This window comes from Cucurbita pepo, chromosome 5 (genome assembly GCF_057944985.1).
Source record: "Cucurbita pepo subsp. pepo isolate OVF chromosome 5, ASM5794498v1, whole genome shotgun sequence".
NCBI classification, from domain to species: Eukaryota; Viridiplantae; Streptophyta; class Magnoliopsida; order Cucurbitales; family Cucurbitaceae; genus Cucurbita; species Cucurbita pepo.
In genome coordinates, this window is record NC_141802.1 from 17278664 (window position 1) to 17296468 (window position 17805).

The following is a 17805-nucleotide window of genomic DNA, read 5'->3' on the forward strand; positions in this document are numbered from 1 at the left end:
TACACAAATCATAATCAACAATGCAATTTTATTTATTAAATAAATGGGGTGATTTTATCAATAAGTATATATGAAATAACAAACAAATAAATTTTTGAGATTATATACTACAAAATAAAATTATTATTTTAGTTTTCAAACCCAACTAATTTTAAAAATAGATGTAAAATAGATAAATTAATTTAAAAAAAAACTAAAAAATTATAAATAGTTTAAACTTGATAACATTCCGAAACGGATTGGGAAAAAGAATCTCAGCCGTCGGATCGTGTATCAGGCGTCTATAAAAGTAGGAAGGAAATAGCACGAGAAGGGCGTTTATTACCGCTTATTCTCTCTGCTCCCCACCGTAACCCATTTACTCAAGAAACCGCAGCGGAGACGAAGAATCCCACGCGATTACTCACAGCGAAGGCATGGCGGCTACTATGTCACCGTGGGGCAAGCCTGGAGCTTGGGCTCTGGATGCGGAGGAGCATGAGGCCGAGCTTCTCAAGGATCAGCAGGAGCAATCCCGTTCGCAATCGGAGCCCAGTGCCGACTTTCCGTCTCTCGCCGCCGCGGCTGCCACCAAGCCTAAGAAGAAGAAAGGTCAGTCCATTCCTCTCTCGGAGTTTCATACCTATGGTGGTCCTAAGCCGTCGGCTCAATCCAGTGAGCCGACGGGTCTTACGACCGAAGATCTAATGATGCTTCCGACGGGTCCGCGTCAGCGAACGGAGGAGGAACTGGACCGCAATCGGCTCGGAGGTGGTTTCAAGAGTTGGGGTCAGAATAGTTTGTATGACAGGGGGAATCGGTATTCTAATGGTGAAGATTCGTCGAATTCTCGACGCGGTTCTAGGGTTTTTGATGAGTCGAGGAGGAGTGGTGATGGATCCGATAGGGAGTTTGGAAGGGAGTCGTTGCCTTCTAGGGCTGATGAGATTGATGATTGGGGCGCTGGGAAGAAGCCTATGATGGGCAATGGCTTTGAGAGGAGAGACAGAGGAGGAGGAGGAGGCTTTTTCGATTCGCATTCATCAAAAGCGGACGAATCGGATAGTTGGGTGTCGAATAAAAGCTTTTCACCTTCTGATGGTCGGAGATCAGGCGGTAGAGGTGGTGGATTTGAGAGAGAGCGAAGAGTAGGCTTTCTCTCGAACGGTGGTGGCGCCGATTCAGACAATTGGGACCGAAAATCTGAAGGTTCCAGGGGTAGAATTGGTGAGAATGGTGGTGGGGCTGATTCAGATAGCTGGGGAAAAAGATCTGAAGCAGCCAGAGGTGGAATTAGTGAGCGGCCGAGGCTTAATCTACAGCCTCGTTCACTCCCTTTGAACAATGGGAATCAGGAGGCTTCTGGTGCCGCAGTGAAGCCAAAGGCTTCCAATCCTTTTGGAAATGCTAGACCAAGGGAACAAGTATTGGCTGACAAGGGACAGGACTGGAAGAAAATTGATGAGAAGCTCGAGTCAATGAAAATTAAGGACACGGTTGTGAGAGCTGAGAGATCTAGTGGGGCTTCCTTCGAGAGAAAAGGCTTTGGAAGTCGAAATGCTTGGTCTCCCCAAGATCGTTCAGGGAGCGCATGGAGGAGGCCAGAATCTGTGGAGTCTCGTCCCCAGAGGTTTGCATTATACTTAAAACTTTTTCTGCTTTGATTATATACGTATACTCTTGGCTGCCCTTTTGGGATATTGTTTAATTTGCTTCTTTCTTCTAGGATTCTTGTAGATTTAGTTCATGGTTTTAAGAGAAATCTTGGGCAAACTGAATAAGCAACTATGGAAATTAACTCAAGTTCTTGCATTTTGTACTAGATGATGATGATAAGTATTGTTTGAAAGTGAAGATAGCTGTGGCAACTTCAATTTTTTTTTGTCTAAATGATAGTTTTAGTGGCTTTTTGTTATCATTTGGATCAGAATGGGAAACTACTGTTCATATGACTTGCTTTCCAAGGATGCTTGTTTTGTTCATTCAAATTTGTTTGATCTTGAACTAGAAGTTATTGACCATATTAAATTCTGCTGGAACTTGGAAGCCTTTTCTTTTGGCAATTGAGATGTAATCATGTTCCTTTTGTAGTTTGTCTTTCTATGATAAGATTGGAGGGTGAGATCTTTAATTCTAGTTTCTTTTAAGCCTTTTTTGTGTAATTATCTTCTTGCATGTTGTTGAATCAATCATTTGATTCTGTGTTGCAGTGCTGAGGCGGTTGATGTTGGACCGGCTGAGGAAAACTGAAGAAGACGGTATTATAAGCAATTGATTGATACTGAAGTTGAAATAATTAAATTGCTGATGAAATTTTCTGATATTCATTATTGAAGGCTCTTGAATTATTCACTGTGTTCTTCCATGTGTTCTTCCCCCCACCCCCCTCCACAAAAAAAAAAAAAAAAAAAAAAACAAAAAAGAAGTATACATATAAAATTTTGTTTCTGTGAGTGTTATTGATGGGGATCAAAGTACAGGACATTGTGCAATTTTGGTAGGGTTAAGGTAGCTTGGCTAGGCCATTTATGGATTCATTTGTACCTCTTGTTGATGATGTTCCTGAGAAATATTGTTCAAACTGTACTGTTGTTGTCACTGAAATCAGTATTGTGTTCTGTTGAGAAATTCCTATGAGTTTGATTGTGTTTGTGACCTGAATTATTGTCTGATCGAATTATGATTTGTTCATTATTGTTCAACTGTACAAATGATTGCCTAGGTTCTTATTTTAGTTCATTATTGTCTGAAAGTTGATTGTTTGCTGAATTGGAAACAGTGGTGCTCTTCTCTCTCTCCCAACCCAGCCTTAATGGTGAGGCCATGTGTTCTTTTTTCACCATTGCGAGATCCCATAGATCCCATATTAATTGGAGAGGGAAACGAGTACCGGTAAAGACGTTGGGCTCTAAAAAGGGTGGATTGTGAGATTTCACGTCGGTGGTTGGAGAAGGAAGGGGAACGAAGCATTCTTCAAGGGTGTGAAAACCTTTTTCTAGCTGACCGTTTTAAAAGCTTTGAGGGGAAGTCCGAAATGAAAAAAATTCAAGAGGGTGTGAAAGAAACCATTTTAAAAGTTTTGAAGGGAAGCCCGAAAAAAAAAAAAAAAAACTAAAAAAAGGGGATAAGATTGAACTGTTGATTCCATTTAGTATATACTTGCTGTCTTACCTTAGAAATATGTCTGCTGTCTTTGTTTGTACAAGATTTATAAATGAGGGATCCAAAATATTGTTCTAAAATTAAGTTGATTAATCTTTCTATAACCTTTTCTTTAAAACTCATGTTTTAAAGCTTCTAAAAAACCATAAAAAAGAAGAAGAAAAAAAAGAAACGATTAGTTGCATCGGATAAGAGAGGGGGACTATCATGGATTCGGGAGGTACTCAGCACACCCCTAGGTGAGATACCATATAGTCTCGTTAGGTAAGATACCATATAGTCTCAGATAGCCATGCATGAGATAGCACCTCGTAGAGAGACGTCATTGTCGTTTTGAGTCACGACTCATAGTAAAATATTGGGTCGTGACAGAATCGCTCTCATTCAGATGTGGCCCTAGTTCATCCATATACCCAACACTCTTCATCCAAATCCTAAGTATACGACATGGAGCATTACAGTTCATTCAAATCCTAATCCTCATCCTAGGCACACGAATTCGTCATCCTAATAAGTTCCAATCCATTCCATCCAAACCCTAAGGCACACCAAAGTTGTAAGGATTAGAAACCATTCTAAACATTTGAAATTCAATCCCAAGCCAAGCTTACATGAACAATCATCCACTAATAATTACAAAAATAAGGCTCGATTACTTACCATTTCTTGTTCATATACTTCAAAATTGCATTCCATTTAAACAAATTTGGGGTTGGTGGAATTAACATCAATGGTATATTCATAAATATTTCTCCATCAAACGTTACAAATCTCATTAACATTCCAAATTAGCATAAGAAATACACAAATTACAACAATCATTGTCTTCAATCACATACTATAAGAATCAACAACCACCTCCCTAATCAACCATTGAAACAAACACCATGGCAATTCCCCGGCTAGCTATCGTTCTCTCCGTCCTCTTCCTCGTCTCCATATCGGCCCGTTCCGAGTACTACTCCAGAACTTCCCGTCAGGTTCATCTAAAACCCAAGGTAACCCATCTCCGTTTCTTCCTTTTCGACATCCTAAGCGGCGATAAACCCACCGCTGTCAAAGTTGCGCATTCGAACGTCACCTTCGGCACGTCTGTGATCCCATTCGGCACCGTCTACGCCATCGACGACCCGCTTCGAGCGGGACCCGAATATAATTCGACATTGATCGGCAATGCGAGGGGGATGTATATGTCAGCAAGTAGAGGCTCAGATTTTTGCTTGGTGATGTACATTGACTACGCTTTCACTGCCGGCAAGTTTAAGGGCAGCTCCATCAGTGTGTTTTCGAGGAATCCGGTGACGGAGGCGAAACGGGAGGTGGCGGTTGTCGGCGGGCGAGGGAAGTTTAGGATGGCTCGAGGGTTTGCTAAGCTTAAGACACATTATTTGAATGTCAACAATGGTGATGCCATTATTGAATATGATGTTACTGTGTTTCATTATTGAGAGATTAGGAGAAGATGATAGCCGTTGGATTTTGAATTGTGACATCTAATCATTTGGTCTTAAGGATTGATTAATTACCTAATTATCCTTTTACTAAATTAATAAAAATCTCTCTTTCTTATCTTTATAATTTATATCTCTAACATATTTTTTATTTTTTTAAAAAAAATTTACAAATTTACAAATATTTTTAAAATAAAGTATTAACCGTTAACCGCTAAAAATTAATTATCAGTATATTTTTTTAAATATTTTTAATTTTTTTTGACATTTTCTTCTTATTATTATAAACCAATATTAAATAATTATTGATATAAAGAATGTGTTCACTAAACAATTATGATTACATTACAGGTCGAATAAAAAAAAAATTATAAGAATCTAACTGAGAACGAGAACGACTATCTTCATTTGTACCAGATCTTTTAAGGAAAATTAAAAACAAAACCGTGAGAGTTTTTAAAATGTTATCTTTACTTGTATATACTACCCGTCACAGTCATATTTGTCCAAACCGTGTTGTTAATGGCTATTAAAGAGGTATTATAGGGGATGAGTTTGAAGTTTAGGAGATGGCTACTGAAGGGCTATAAGGGATGTCCAAGGCGTGTCTCAAAATGTACTACAAGGGGATGTGACTAGTCGTCAATTCTTCCTACCTTGAGTTGTATGTTATTTAAGTCGTGGTAGGAAGAATTGTATACCTTGAGTTGGGTATACGTATACGTCATCAAGTAAAGATAGGAAGAATTGTATACCTTGAGTTAGGAAGAATAGCATACAATTGTATACGTCATCAAGTCAAAAGCGACACGATTTCGAGTTTGTTGACTCACTCGGTGGTTAGGGTGAGTGTCACACAATCACTTACAAACGATTGCACGTGTTAGGCTAATTAAGGATGTTCTGCTATACTGTTAATTTAAAAGAGGATTTGAACGTTATAACCTACCAATCCTCTCGATTTGATATGAGTTTGAAACATGCATGCTTTCGTTCTCCTGCTTTAAAACGATGTCATCATTCCTATAATAACGAGCACGTATCAATCTATAATTTTAAAAAGTCAGATAGTTACAAATCAATTAAATTATACGTGCAAAAATTTTATTTTATAAAGAAATTAAATAATTACTCCTAATGCCACCTAAACATCCCTTATTTGGCTAACAAGAGATTATAGCATTAAAGTGAAAATTTTATTTAAAAAAAATTTTAAAAAATTACCCTTAATGTGTACTAAACATCCCTAAATAGGTTTATTTTAAATTAAAATTCCTTAAAAAGGTTATATCATTAAATTCATTATTTTTTTTTTATAACTTAATTTTTTTAATTTAGAATAAAAAAATAAATAAAGAATTTGTTTGTTTGGTCTATAAATATTTTATATAATTCCTAAAATTTTAATTATTAATTTAGTTCATTAAAAATATTTTTTTTTTCATTCTTTGTAAAATTTTAAAATATCAGAAAAATAGATATAAATGAAATTCAAATAATAATAATAATATATATATATATATATATATATATGTTCACGTGGCCAGAAGGGAAAGATATCTCTATTTATTTAAATTTTCATCCCTATTAATTTTTTTTCCGAATCATATATATATATTAAAAAATATTTCTTGAAAAAAAATTAATTAATAATTTATCATTTTCTAATAAATTTTCTATAAAAGGAATCCTAATAAATTCAATAATATTCGATAATTTAATGGGTAGAATATTACAGATCATATTTTTCAAACTAAAGTGGGTCCCACATCCACGTGGTGTATTCTTATTTTTCCACGTCTGTCATATTTTATAAATTAAATTTAAAAAATAAAAGAAAAACCGTCTCCTTTTCATTATAAAACCGCCTCGTCATCGTCTTCATCGCCACGACAAGCTCTGTTTTTACAGAGAAAAAACAGAGTAAAACAGAGAAAAACAGAGGAGAAGAAAATGGCGAATCTTTCTATATCATTTTTCTTCCTTTTTCTCCTTGCAGCTCTCCCATGGACTCGAACCCTCGACGCGAAGAAAACCGTGATTTGCAGACGCCATTGCCGGAAGCAGACCGTCACCAAGATCCAATTCTACTTCCACGACACCATCACCGGGAAGAATCCCTCCGCCATTAAGGTCGCAGAGGCACCTTCCTCCACCAATTCACCGACGCTCTTCGGCACCGTGTCCATCGCCGACGACCCATTGACGGAAACGCCTGACCCGAAATCGAAGGAGGTGGGCAGGGCACAGGGGCTGTATTCGTCGGCCGCGCAGCAGGAGGTGGGTCTGCTCATGACACTGACCTATGTATTCACCGCCGGTAAGTTCAACGGCAGCTCCGTTGTTATTGTCGGGAAGAATTCGATTATGAATAAAGTCCGGGAACTGCCGGTGGTCGGAGGGACGGGGGCTTTCCGGTTCGCTCGTGGGTATGCTCTGGCGAGTACTTATTGGGCCAACAACGTTGGAGATGCAATTGTGGGTTATAATTTAACGGTTATACACTAGGAAAAGTGACCGGGTGGTCCGGTTGTTGTCCGATGATTTTATGTTTCTTTCATTTGCTCTTCACATGGTTTCGTTCAAATATGAATAAAGGTTCGAGCTTACTGTATGACGTTTCGGTAGAATCATCTCTAGGCTCGATAGACCCAAGATGCCTCCTAATGTGATACAGAGAGATGCGACTAGTAGTCAATTCTCCGTACCCTCAATTCTATGTTATTTAAGCGGTTAAATTTATTTCGTTGCTGATCGTACTTTCAAACACTCTTTTGAAAATTTGTCTCGCCCCATTTTCTAAATTTTTTTCTTAAAGTCGGGTTAGAGGTTTGGTTATGTCGTTAGGTCGAAGGCAACACGATATTGAGTTGGCTGACTCACTTGGTGGATAGAGTGAGTGTTGCAAATGATAGATCTAGAGACGGTGATTTTGTTCACTGCACCACAATTGCTAGGAGTGGAGACTGATGACGGAGCAGTAGGTGGAGCCGGTGGAGAAGTAGTCGGCGTCATATGAGGTTGTAATGTTCCAATGGACGAAGAGGGAGCCACGCCCCCTCAGAGCATGGGACGAAAACGATGTTGAAGTCGGAAGAGTCGCCACAGTGGGCGAAGGAGCCGATTTTGGCGAGGAGGCCGGCGACAACATGGTTGAGGCTAGTGCGGCTCCTGGATTCCGAAAGTAAATCTCTGTAGAAGGTCGATGGGCTTGTCGAGATTTCATATATTTTCGATGAGAACGCTGATGAGGATCCTAAGGTTAGGGTTTCTGTAAAGGATGAAGTATCAATTGGGAATAAAATGAAAGGAGCTATGTTGGCTAAGGGGAACCAATTGTGTTGGAGAATGTGAAGTTGTATGTACGAATATGACAGAGGGTGGGCCTGCAAAGGATGATTTGGAGGCCAAAAGGGTGGAGCCAAAGAGTAATGGCTCCACCTGCGGCAGCCATGGAGATTGCCCATGTGGCATCAAAGCTAGCAGTGGTGGTGGAGAAGAAAATAAGTAGAGAATTCAGAAGCCATTGAAAATAAAGGATCGGGGTTGCTAAACCGAAATTACTCTGATAGCATGAGAATATTTGCTGAAATCACCTCACCTAAACCGTGGTGAAATTCTCTGTCTATAATCATCAAAAGTTACAAAAAAAAAAAAAAAATTGAAAGGATAATAAATGAATACAAGATAATTGCCTAATAAAAGATCAAATATGATACGAATTGGTAAACTGTAACGAAATATATTTGTCTTTAATAAAAGGTCAAATATGGTATCTATGGTAAACCATAATGGAAGGCTAAATATACTTAACCAATCGTACGATATGTGAATGATATGATATATGTTATATATATTTGTCTTTAATAAAAGGTCAAATATGGTATCTATGGTAAACCATAATGGAAGACTAAATATACTTAACCAATCGTACGATATGTGAATGATATGATATATGTTATATATATTTGTCTTTAATAAAAGGTCAAATATGGTATCTATGGTAAACCATAATGGAAGGCTAAATATACTTAACCAATCGTACGATATGTGAATGATATGATATATGTTATATATATTTGTCTTTAATAAAAGGTCAAATATGGTATCTATGGTAAACCATAATGGAAGGCTAAATATACTTAACCAATCGTACGATATGTGAATGATATGATATATGTTATGATATAATGCGTCTGATGATATAATCGAGGTATGATACGTGAAGATAAGATATGATTATGATAAATTACGCAAATGTTATGACGTATGTTATGATATACTATGTGAATGATATGATATAAGTGTTATGGTACGATGCATTTGACGACATATTTAAGATATGATACGTGAACAATATGATATGATACGTTGGATGATATGATGCATACGGTGATATGCTTTATGACATGATATGTGCATGGTATGACACGATAACACATATGACATGTTAAGATATATTGTATGAATAACATGCAATAAGATATTTTTGGCATGAGATACAGCCCCGATACACCCATGGAAGATATGATAAAAATGCTATGATATAAAGGAAGACGCTCGCGGGGTTGTAGTACATGATAATGAAATAGAAAAATGTTGAGTCCTCATGCATTATTGTGTGTTCATGTTTCGGCAAAATCATGTCTACGTCTAGTAGATCTAAAATGTCTCAAAATGTACGGTAGGGAATGCGACTAGCCATTATGTTTATTTCTATACTTATAGTCATATAGCGTTGCTTTCAAACTCTTTTTCTAAAATCTCTCTGCCCTTATTTTCTAAAGTTTTTTTTTTCTCAAAACGAGATCAGAGATTTGGGTATACGTCGTTAGGTTGAAGGCTACACGATTTCGAGTTGGCTAACTCACTCGGTGGTTAGGCTACAAACGTTTCGTAAGAGTGCGATTGTAACACTACCCATTACCCATTTCTAGAATGTTCCAATTTTTTTCATTGTATTATGTCACTACTATATATTTAATAAAGTAATTATATTATAGTTTATCATATAACACCTAATATTTATTGAAAGTATTTATTTCTTCAAATATGTTATTTAATTAATTTTTTATAATGAAGTGTTGGACCAACAACCCTACCTACTTTTTCAAAGCATGGAATAATAGGTCACTAACCCAATATTCAAATTCAAACTCGAGCCTAGTTTAGTTGATTTGTTGTACTTACGCTTCTAATTTTTGTCCCATAAGCTCGATTTTTTAATTTTAGGTCATGCTAGCTTAACTCATGAACCGAGAATACATTCTTAGTGTCCGGTTTAAAAAATAAGGTTAAATAAATAAAAATACCTCAGATTAAAAGATGTATCTCAACTTTCAAAATTTTCAAAAATACCCCTAAATTAAAAAAAAAAATACGGTTACAGTTAGTACTTTCTTTTGAAAATACCCTTAATCTTTTAATAATATTTCAAAAATACCTTTGAACTTTATAAAGTTTTATTAATACCCTCCAACTTTTTTAAAATGTTTAAAAATACTTGAAATACTGTGTTTAAAAAATACTCATGAAATTTTAAAAGTAACATTAACAACATTTACCTTATAAAATAACATAAATTTTTTTTTTTACCATCGGATAAATTATCTCTAAATTTTTTAATGGGTTTCTTTGAATTTTTTTTAAAGAGTAAAGAAATAAAAATAAAAACTCATCCTTTTTCCACGTCAGTTATATTTTTTTATAAATAAATTAAAAATTAAAAACTAAGAAAACCGTCTCGTTTCCATTATAAAACCGCCTCGTCATCGAGCTCTGTTCTTCCACGAAACAGAGAGAAACAGAGTAAACGAAAATGGCGACTCTTTCAAATTCACTATTCCTCGTCCTTCTCCTCGCCGCTCTCCCATGGACTCCAACTCTCAACGCAAAGAAACCCCTAATTTCCCGACACGATTCCCAGAAGCAAACCGTCACCAACATCCAATTCTACTTCCACGACACCCCCAGCGGCAACACCCCCTCCGCCATTAAGGTGGCAGAGGCCCCGTCCTCCGCCAACTCACCCACCCTCTTCGGCAACGTCTTCATCGCCGACGACCCATTGACCGAAACGCCGGACCCAAAATCCAAGGAGGTCGGCAGGGCACAGGGGCTGTATGCGATGGCCTCGCAGCAGGAGCTGGCCCTGCTCATGACACTGACCTATCAATTCACCGCCGGCGAGTTCAACGGCAGCTCCATTGTCATTGTCGGGAAGAATTCCGTGATGCATAAAGTCCGTGAGCTGCCGGTGGTCGGAGGGACGGGCGTTTTCCGGTTCGCTCGCGGGTATGCTCTGGCCAGCACTTATTCGTTCACCACCGTTGGAGATGCCATTGTGGGTTATAACGTAACGGTTCTACACTAAGAAAAGTGACCGGGTGGGCCGGTTGTTGCCCAATAATTGTGTGTGTCTTTCATTTGCTCTATACATGTAGTCCTATCACTATATACGTTTGGTTCAAATATCGAACGCTACACCCTTTTGAGCGATTCGTTCGAGTTTACGATTTAAACCCTAAATTTTCCGAAAGAACGAATAATTAGGTTTTTACCTTAAAAAATTATGTTCGTGTGATATTTGATTTATAAATTAATATACTTTTTAATCGATTAAATTGAATTCTTTTTTATTAGTTCTAACTAATCTTCTTGGTCAACTGTGGTTGGTGGCCAACTTCACTAGCTTCTACCAACTCGTTAGTGACCTCGTAATTCTTCAAGATCAATACGAGTTCTTTTAGCATGTTTTGTCTTCGTTTTAGGAGATCTCCCATGCTTAATTATGAAGTTTCTATGATTGATCTATCGAAAAAAGAAGTGCACCTTGTTGGTATAAGTAGTAAGTTTCATTAATTTTGAGTCTGATTTAGTTATCTTATCTTCATGATTACTCTCATTTAGATATAATCTCGATTCATTCATGTACCACTCTTTTACTCGGGTGTCACAACTTTTTAATCTCTACTGTATTAATATTCATGAAGGGAATGAACTCTTCATCCACGTAGTAGAAGTATTGGGAACCGTTTTGATTTTTATTATGAATTAAAATAAAGTAGTAAATTCGAGAGTAAGAACTCTACCTTTGTAGAAATTCTAGCTTGTAAGACTCTTAAAAGTATTCCAACCATGCAAAAGTTCTTTCACATTCCACAAGATCTTTCTTACTATGACTCGAACATAAGGTCAAAGTTTGTGGGAGCCTCTTAAAAGAAAATCCCAAAAAAATTGGAGAACGAGAGTTTCAAAAGAATTGTATGTAGAGGTAATTTCATTATCGAGATGAAATGGGAGATTCGTACGTCTTTGGTTTAACCTCTCATTTTTAGGAACTCTCTAATAATTTTGTCAAATAATATATTTGCATATCTAATATATTAGGATATAATGTCTTATACAAATCATATTTAAATATTATATGATATCCTAATATATATTTAACTAATTTGAATCTCATTCAAATTTCAAATATACTTATTTAATATATTAAAATATATTTATTAATTAATTTAATATTTAATTGTATCAAATACAAAAAAAATATATATTTTTTCTTTAATATATATAATATATTAAATATTAATTTAACTTTCAAATTAATTTTTTTTTCTATTTATATTTAATATTAAATATTAAATTGATCCCTTCAAATTAAATATATTTTCACTCTTTATTTAATATATTTAATATATTAAATATTAATTTGACCATTCAAATTAAATATATTTTTTTTTTCTTTATATTTAATATATCTAATATATTAAATATCAATTTCAACTTTCAAATTTTCTTTTAAATAAATTGAAACTTTAGCATTGATATAAGCTAGCAAAAGGACCTTGTAGACCTACAGATCATAAGCTCTAATGATATAAAATTAATTAATTAATTAATCAATTTCCTTTCATTAACTATAGATTACGCTACGACTAGAATTTCACTCTTGTAGATAAATTATGTTAATTAATATAATCATTACAAACGAGTGGATTCTTCACAAGTTGTTCATAAGTATAGATGAGTCAAAAGTCTGTTATACCCCTGTAATTACATCTTTCCCCTTAAGTACCATTGATTCTCTAATGAACAATTTTTTTATGATACAATCATAAACCAGTCCCTGTCAGACCAATGAGAGGGTGGGGCCCTATTGTTCAAGTCCTGAAATCAATATTTAAGAGAACAACTCATCTACTTTTCTTATATGGAAAAGAGTGAATTCCATCTCATGATATTATGTTCCCAACTCTCTATTGGTGAAGTTTCCAAAATGGTAGACATATTGAATCGGCTAAAAGAGTCATTCTCACCCATGTAAATCAAAGGACAAGCCCTCAGGAGTTCATAACTCACTCAGGATTAAGATCGAGTCACATATGATCATCATGTAAAATATTAAGCTTCTCAATTAACGGATTTATAAAGAGTGATTAAATATTTTTTGGTCTAGTAATGTACAAACTCATTGTATATGATACCCCCACTTACATATCTCCACATGAACGATTTAAATCAAATCATTTGTAACGATTACAAAGTGGGCCGTGTCAATAATGTTACCAGAATAAGACACCTACCTCATCCATATACTATAACTCTATAGGTTATTACTTGAACACGATCGTCTTGTATGTCAACGACATACGGTTCAAAATTACATTAATAACCTTGGACTTTCATACCATGGATAATAATTAGATTACAAATAAAACAATAAAAATTATTGTTATAAACTAAATAATTAATTAAGAGAGTTTAGGGCATAAATCCCAACAATTCAATCGGGTGATCTTCATTAGTCAAACTTTGACTTCCAAACGAAAACCGAATCCATCACACGGATACAAATTCTCAATCTCGATCTCAATTTATATTTATTTAAAGTAATCTTCACCCTTAAAAATAATTCGAAACAAATAGACAACGAAATCGGAGATAAAAGTGAAATACCGAACACTATCATATGTTGTATCCAAAATGGGTATGATGAAAATGAATACTCATGATGATGGGTTGGTACTTGGCTTAGAAGACACACACATGAAGTGGGATGCTCATGGCATCGGGACAATGCGCACAAGTGGCGAGTGGCATGCGCATTTCAAAGCGTAAGTGGGACGAAAATGGTTCAAAAATCACCTCTACACATGGACCAAAATTTTTACTAAGATGTTCTTAATCTCGAAGCACCGAGAGATCAGACATCTGAACAATCTGTTCTTCTAACCCAAACTATACTAATGTGAATTCTGAACGGTATTTCAAAATGTTGCGATCAATCAAGCCGGGTAGAGAAGCTAAGATCAATCAGGCCGGATAGAAGAGGTGTTGAAAAAGTGAATACTACGATGACAAGTACATTACTTATATTTGGTGACCATGTTCTTATTTTATTTGCGTTAGGGTCTACAAACTCTTATATTTGCCACATTTGTGAGACAATTAAAATAGGAACTCGAGCCGTTAGGGTTTAGTTTGACACTGTATATTTTGGTTGGAATTATATTATCGGCTAGGGAGAGGTGTTGAGACAATAAACCGGCATGATCCTAATAAGTCGAGGAACATAGAGGCGGGTATGCTAGTATAGTCGACATCAACAATATAAAGATTGATATAACACCAATACAGGTAGTAATGACGTTTCAGATTTCTTTCCTAATGTTTTGTCACGATCTGCCTCCCGGAAAAACCCTAATTCTAAAACATCGTATACAATCACCCCAGTAGAATCAAAGGAACTAAAAATACAATTACGAGAGTCAACGAACAAGAAATTTATACGTCCAGTCGTGTCATCCAGTAGACCACCATACTATTTATGAAAACGAAAGATCGATCTTTGTGATTATAAACAGATTACAGATAATTGAAAAAAGTAACAACGAAGAACACGCATCATATCCCACGAATCGATGAATTATTGAATTGTTTTAAAAAAAACGATAAATAATTACAACTAATGTGCCAACATCCCTTAAAAGAATCACCTTTTACTCGAAAAAGTTTAACCTTTAACTCGTTATTTGTTCTTTTCATCCAATTTTATTGCTTAAAAGCTAACTTTTTTCCTTTTACACGTCACTCATATTCTAGAAACAAAGACAAGAACAACAACAACAAAAAAAAACACGTCCCCTTTTATTGGAATATATTTTATACAGCTGTAATTAGTTTTATGTTCGGGTCAGTAGAAGATTTTCTCTTTAGATTCTACAGGTACTTTTGATCCCATCTATGTTTATTGGACTTTTAATTTCCCTTATGTTTCTCATTCTTAACATGACATCAGAGCATCGTCAACTTCTTCCTACCCAAGATTATATACTGTGTGCCGTTGTTATTTCTCTCTTGCTTGCTTATATAACGTCTCTTTCAAAAATCTCTCTTTGCCCTCGTTTTCTAAAACCTTCTCTTAAAACTGAGGCCAGAGGCTCGAGCATACGTCGCTTGGCCGTAGGCGACGCAAGAACGAATTGACTTAGTTCACTTGTTGTTGGAAAGTGAGTGTCGCACAATCGTAAGTCCGCTGCCATCAAAAGTGTGATTGTAACAAGTGGTATCAAACACTTTTTCATTATAAAACCTTCTCGTCTTCTTGTCCATTCCACAAACAAAATGGCGAATCATTCTCTTTCATTCTCCTTCATTCTTCTCCTCGCCGCTCTCCCATGGACTCGAACCCTCCACGCAAAGAAAACCAACGTCCAATTCTACTTCCACGACACCGTCACCGGGAAAACCCCCTCCGCCATTAAGGTGGCGGAGGCCCCAACCTCCGCCAAATCAACGACACTCTTCGGCGTCGTGTTCATTATCGACGACCCATTAACGGAAAAGCCGGACCCGAAATCGAAGGAGGTGGGCAGGGCACAGGGGCTGTATGCGTCGGCCGCACAGCAGGAGGTGGGTCTGCTCATGACACTTACCTATCAATTCACCGCCGGCGAGTTCAACGGCAGCTCCATTGTTATTGTGGGGAAGAATTCGGTGTTTCATAAAGTCCGTGAGCTGCCGGTGGTCGGAGGGACGGGGGCTTTCCGGTTCGCTCGTGGGTATGCTCTGGCGAGGACTTATTGGTTTAACGCCGCCGGAGATGCGATTGTGGGTTATAATGTGACGGTTTTACACTAAGAAAAGCCACCGGACGGCGGCGGTTGTTGGCGAATGATTCTATGTTGTTGTCTTATTTTATGTATGTTCCGTTCAAATATAAAGAACACGACAAGCTTTTGTCGTACGATGTTTCGCTAAAAATGAGGGGTGAAGTGTGGGAAGTTTAAACCTTTTCAACCACAACATTAAAAAAAGGCTCATCGACCGGTCAGACTGGAACTGTTCTTTAACCTATCGGTAATTTCTAAAGAAATATTCTCCCGACCCGAAAAAATTATATGCTACTTAAGCTGTTGTGTTGCCTTTTACTTATACGCCATATAACATCGCTTTCAAATTCTCTTTGCCCCCGTTTTCTAAAACCTTCTTCTCCAATCGAGATCAGAGGCTTGAGCATACACTACTTGGCTGTACGCGCACGAATACAATTTGGATTGACTTGCTGTTAAGAAAGTGAGTGTTGCACAATCGCAAAGTCCGCTGCTAAGAAAAGTGCGATTGTGACAAGTGGTACTACAAATCTAAACCGATGAACCACTCCATTCTAAACGAGCAGACCAGTAGTCAAGAGGCTGTTTACTATTGTATTTTTTTTCTTTTGATTCAGTATACTATTGTGACGCTCGAGTAAATGAAGAGTACATGAATAAACCAAAACCACAACTGAGAAGGGTTTAAAAGAAATGATAGTTACTACTTCTACCAACAAAATACACATACCCTTTTGGTTACTCGATCATAGGAACGTTAAAGCTAAGCGTATTTGACTCGAGCAATTCTATGTTCGGTGATCTCTTAAAATTTTTATTTTCTAAAAATTGAAAATATGAGTATCAAAATAAATTATAGAAACAAAAGAAATAAAAAGTTGAAAAAATCTCCATTACCTCTACGGTCGATTCACATTAGGCTATGACTGCATCCCTCTCTCGAGCAAAGGTCGTGGGTGGAAATCGTTAGTTCAAAGACATGTTGTGTTACAGCAAAGGTTGAACTAGCCTCGTTAGTTTTGCTCAGCTCGATCAATACTAGCATCGTTAGACCTAGATTAGTCATTTGGCCACAATCGGCTCTATCGAGTGAGCTCTAACCCTTATTCTATTTGGGATAGGTCCTTAAAAAACCGTGACTCTACAAGTTAAACATGGGACCTGGTCCTGCAAAGTAAATGAACATTTGTCGGCTTATATTTGTATCGGTTCGATCGGATCCAACAATGAGACACGTGGCAAGATCTCGACCATCCAAAATTACTTCAAATTTTGTCATTTTCTTTTGGATGGAATTGACAGTTGTCACGTAAATAGTATAACGTGTTTAAATTGTTGTATATTCCTAACACAAAAGGCCAGCCAACTCAACCACTTTGATTGCTATATTTTATGATGATTGGATGGAATATTTTATAATATTTATTACACTATTTTCAAATAAAATATTAAACCAAAAAAATCTTCATTTTAATAACAAGCTAATATATTTTTTTTTTAAGAAATAAAAAAAAATATTTTGCTTTTTGTGGCCAAAATCTCTCTCCTTTCTCTATTGTAATTTCATTTTATAATTATTTTTACTAAATAATAAATTAATATTTCAAAAAAATTACCTTAAAAATTTGAAAACGAATTTTAGTTAATTTTGGATGAAAATATTTTACTTAAAAAATATTATTTAACTTTTAAAAGTTTAAAAAATACCCTTAATTTTTTTTAAAAATAAATTATTAACATTGTAATTATATAAACTAAAATTTGTAATAATTTAGGGTTTATTCTAAAAAAATTATTATTAATATTAAATGAGATTTTTACCTATTTATTGGTGGTAAAGTATAAATAGTATTTTAGATAATAAAAATCTAACTTAATTTTGACAAATTTTTATTAAAATATATATATATATATATATATATATATATATATATGATCGACCCAACCCAATATTTTATGGTTGAATTGGGTTAAATTTATAAAATTCTTCAACCCGATCTAACTCGAGCTACGAACACCTCTATAAGTCAGTCTCGAATGTAAATTGTATTTATGATTATTTATTAAAATTAAATCACCCATCACAAAAAAAATCAAAA

The 17805-nt window shown here is 35.9% G+C and overlaps 5 protein-coding genes across 5 annotated transcripts; all 5 read left to right on the forward strand.

Moving 5' to 3' along the window:
* The first annotated feature begins 304 nt into the window (after positions 1-304).
* On the forward strand, positions 305-2404 carry LOC111795891 (eukaryotic translation initiation factor 4B3). The gene is made up of 2 exons (XM_023678518.2): positions 305-1609; positions 2190-2404. The coding sequence occupies exons 1-2, from the start codon at positions 417-419 to the stop codon at positions 2227-2229; spliced, it is 1233 nt and encodes a 410-aa protein (XP_023534286.2). The 5' UTR covers positions 305-416; the 3' UTR covers positions 2230-2404.
* Positions 2405-3899: 1495 nt separating this feature from the next.
* Positions 3900-4710, forward strand: LOC111795840 (Disease resistance-responsive (dirigent-like protein) family protein). The gene has a single exon (XM_023678445.2). The coding sequence runs from the start codon at positions 4029-4031 to the stop codon at positions 4587-4589; it is 561 nt and encodes a 186-aa protein (XP_023534213.2). The 5' UTR covers positions 3900-4028; the 3' UTR covers positions 4590-4710.
* A 1756-nt stretch (positions 4711-6466) lies between these two features.
* Positions 6467-7298, forward strand: LOC111795800 (dirigent protein 23). Its single transcript, XM_023678389.2, has one exon. The coding sequence runs from the start codon at positions 6546-6548 to the stop codon at positions 7098-7100; it is 555 nt and encodes a 184-aa protein (XP_023534157.1). The 5' UTR covers positions 6467-6545; the 3' UTR covers positions 7101-7298.
* Positions 7299-10332: 3034 nt separating this feature from the next.
* LOC111795890 (dirigent protein 23) lies at positions 10333-11065 on the forward strand. The gene has a single exon (XM_023678517.2). It carries the CDS (start codon positions 10411-10413, stop codon positions 10963-10965), a length of 555 nt encoding a protein of 184 aa, XP_023534285.2. The 5' UTR covers positions 10333-10410; the 3' UTR covers positions 10966-11065.
* A 4123-nt stretch (positions 11066-15188) lies between these two features.
* LOC111794696 (dirigent protein 23-like) lies at positions 15189-15857 on the forward strand. The gene has a single exon (XM_023676805.2). The coding sequence runs from the start codon at positions 15219-15221 to the stop codon at positions 15732-15734; it is 516 nt and encodes a 171-aa protein (XP_023532573.1). The 5' UTR covers positions 15189-15218; the 3' UTR covers positions 15735-15857.
* Positions 15858-17805: the final 1948 nt, after the last annotated feature.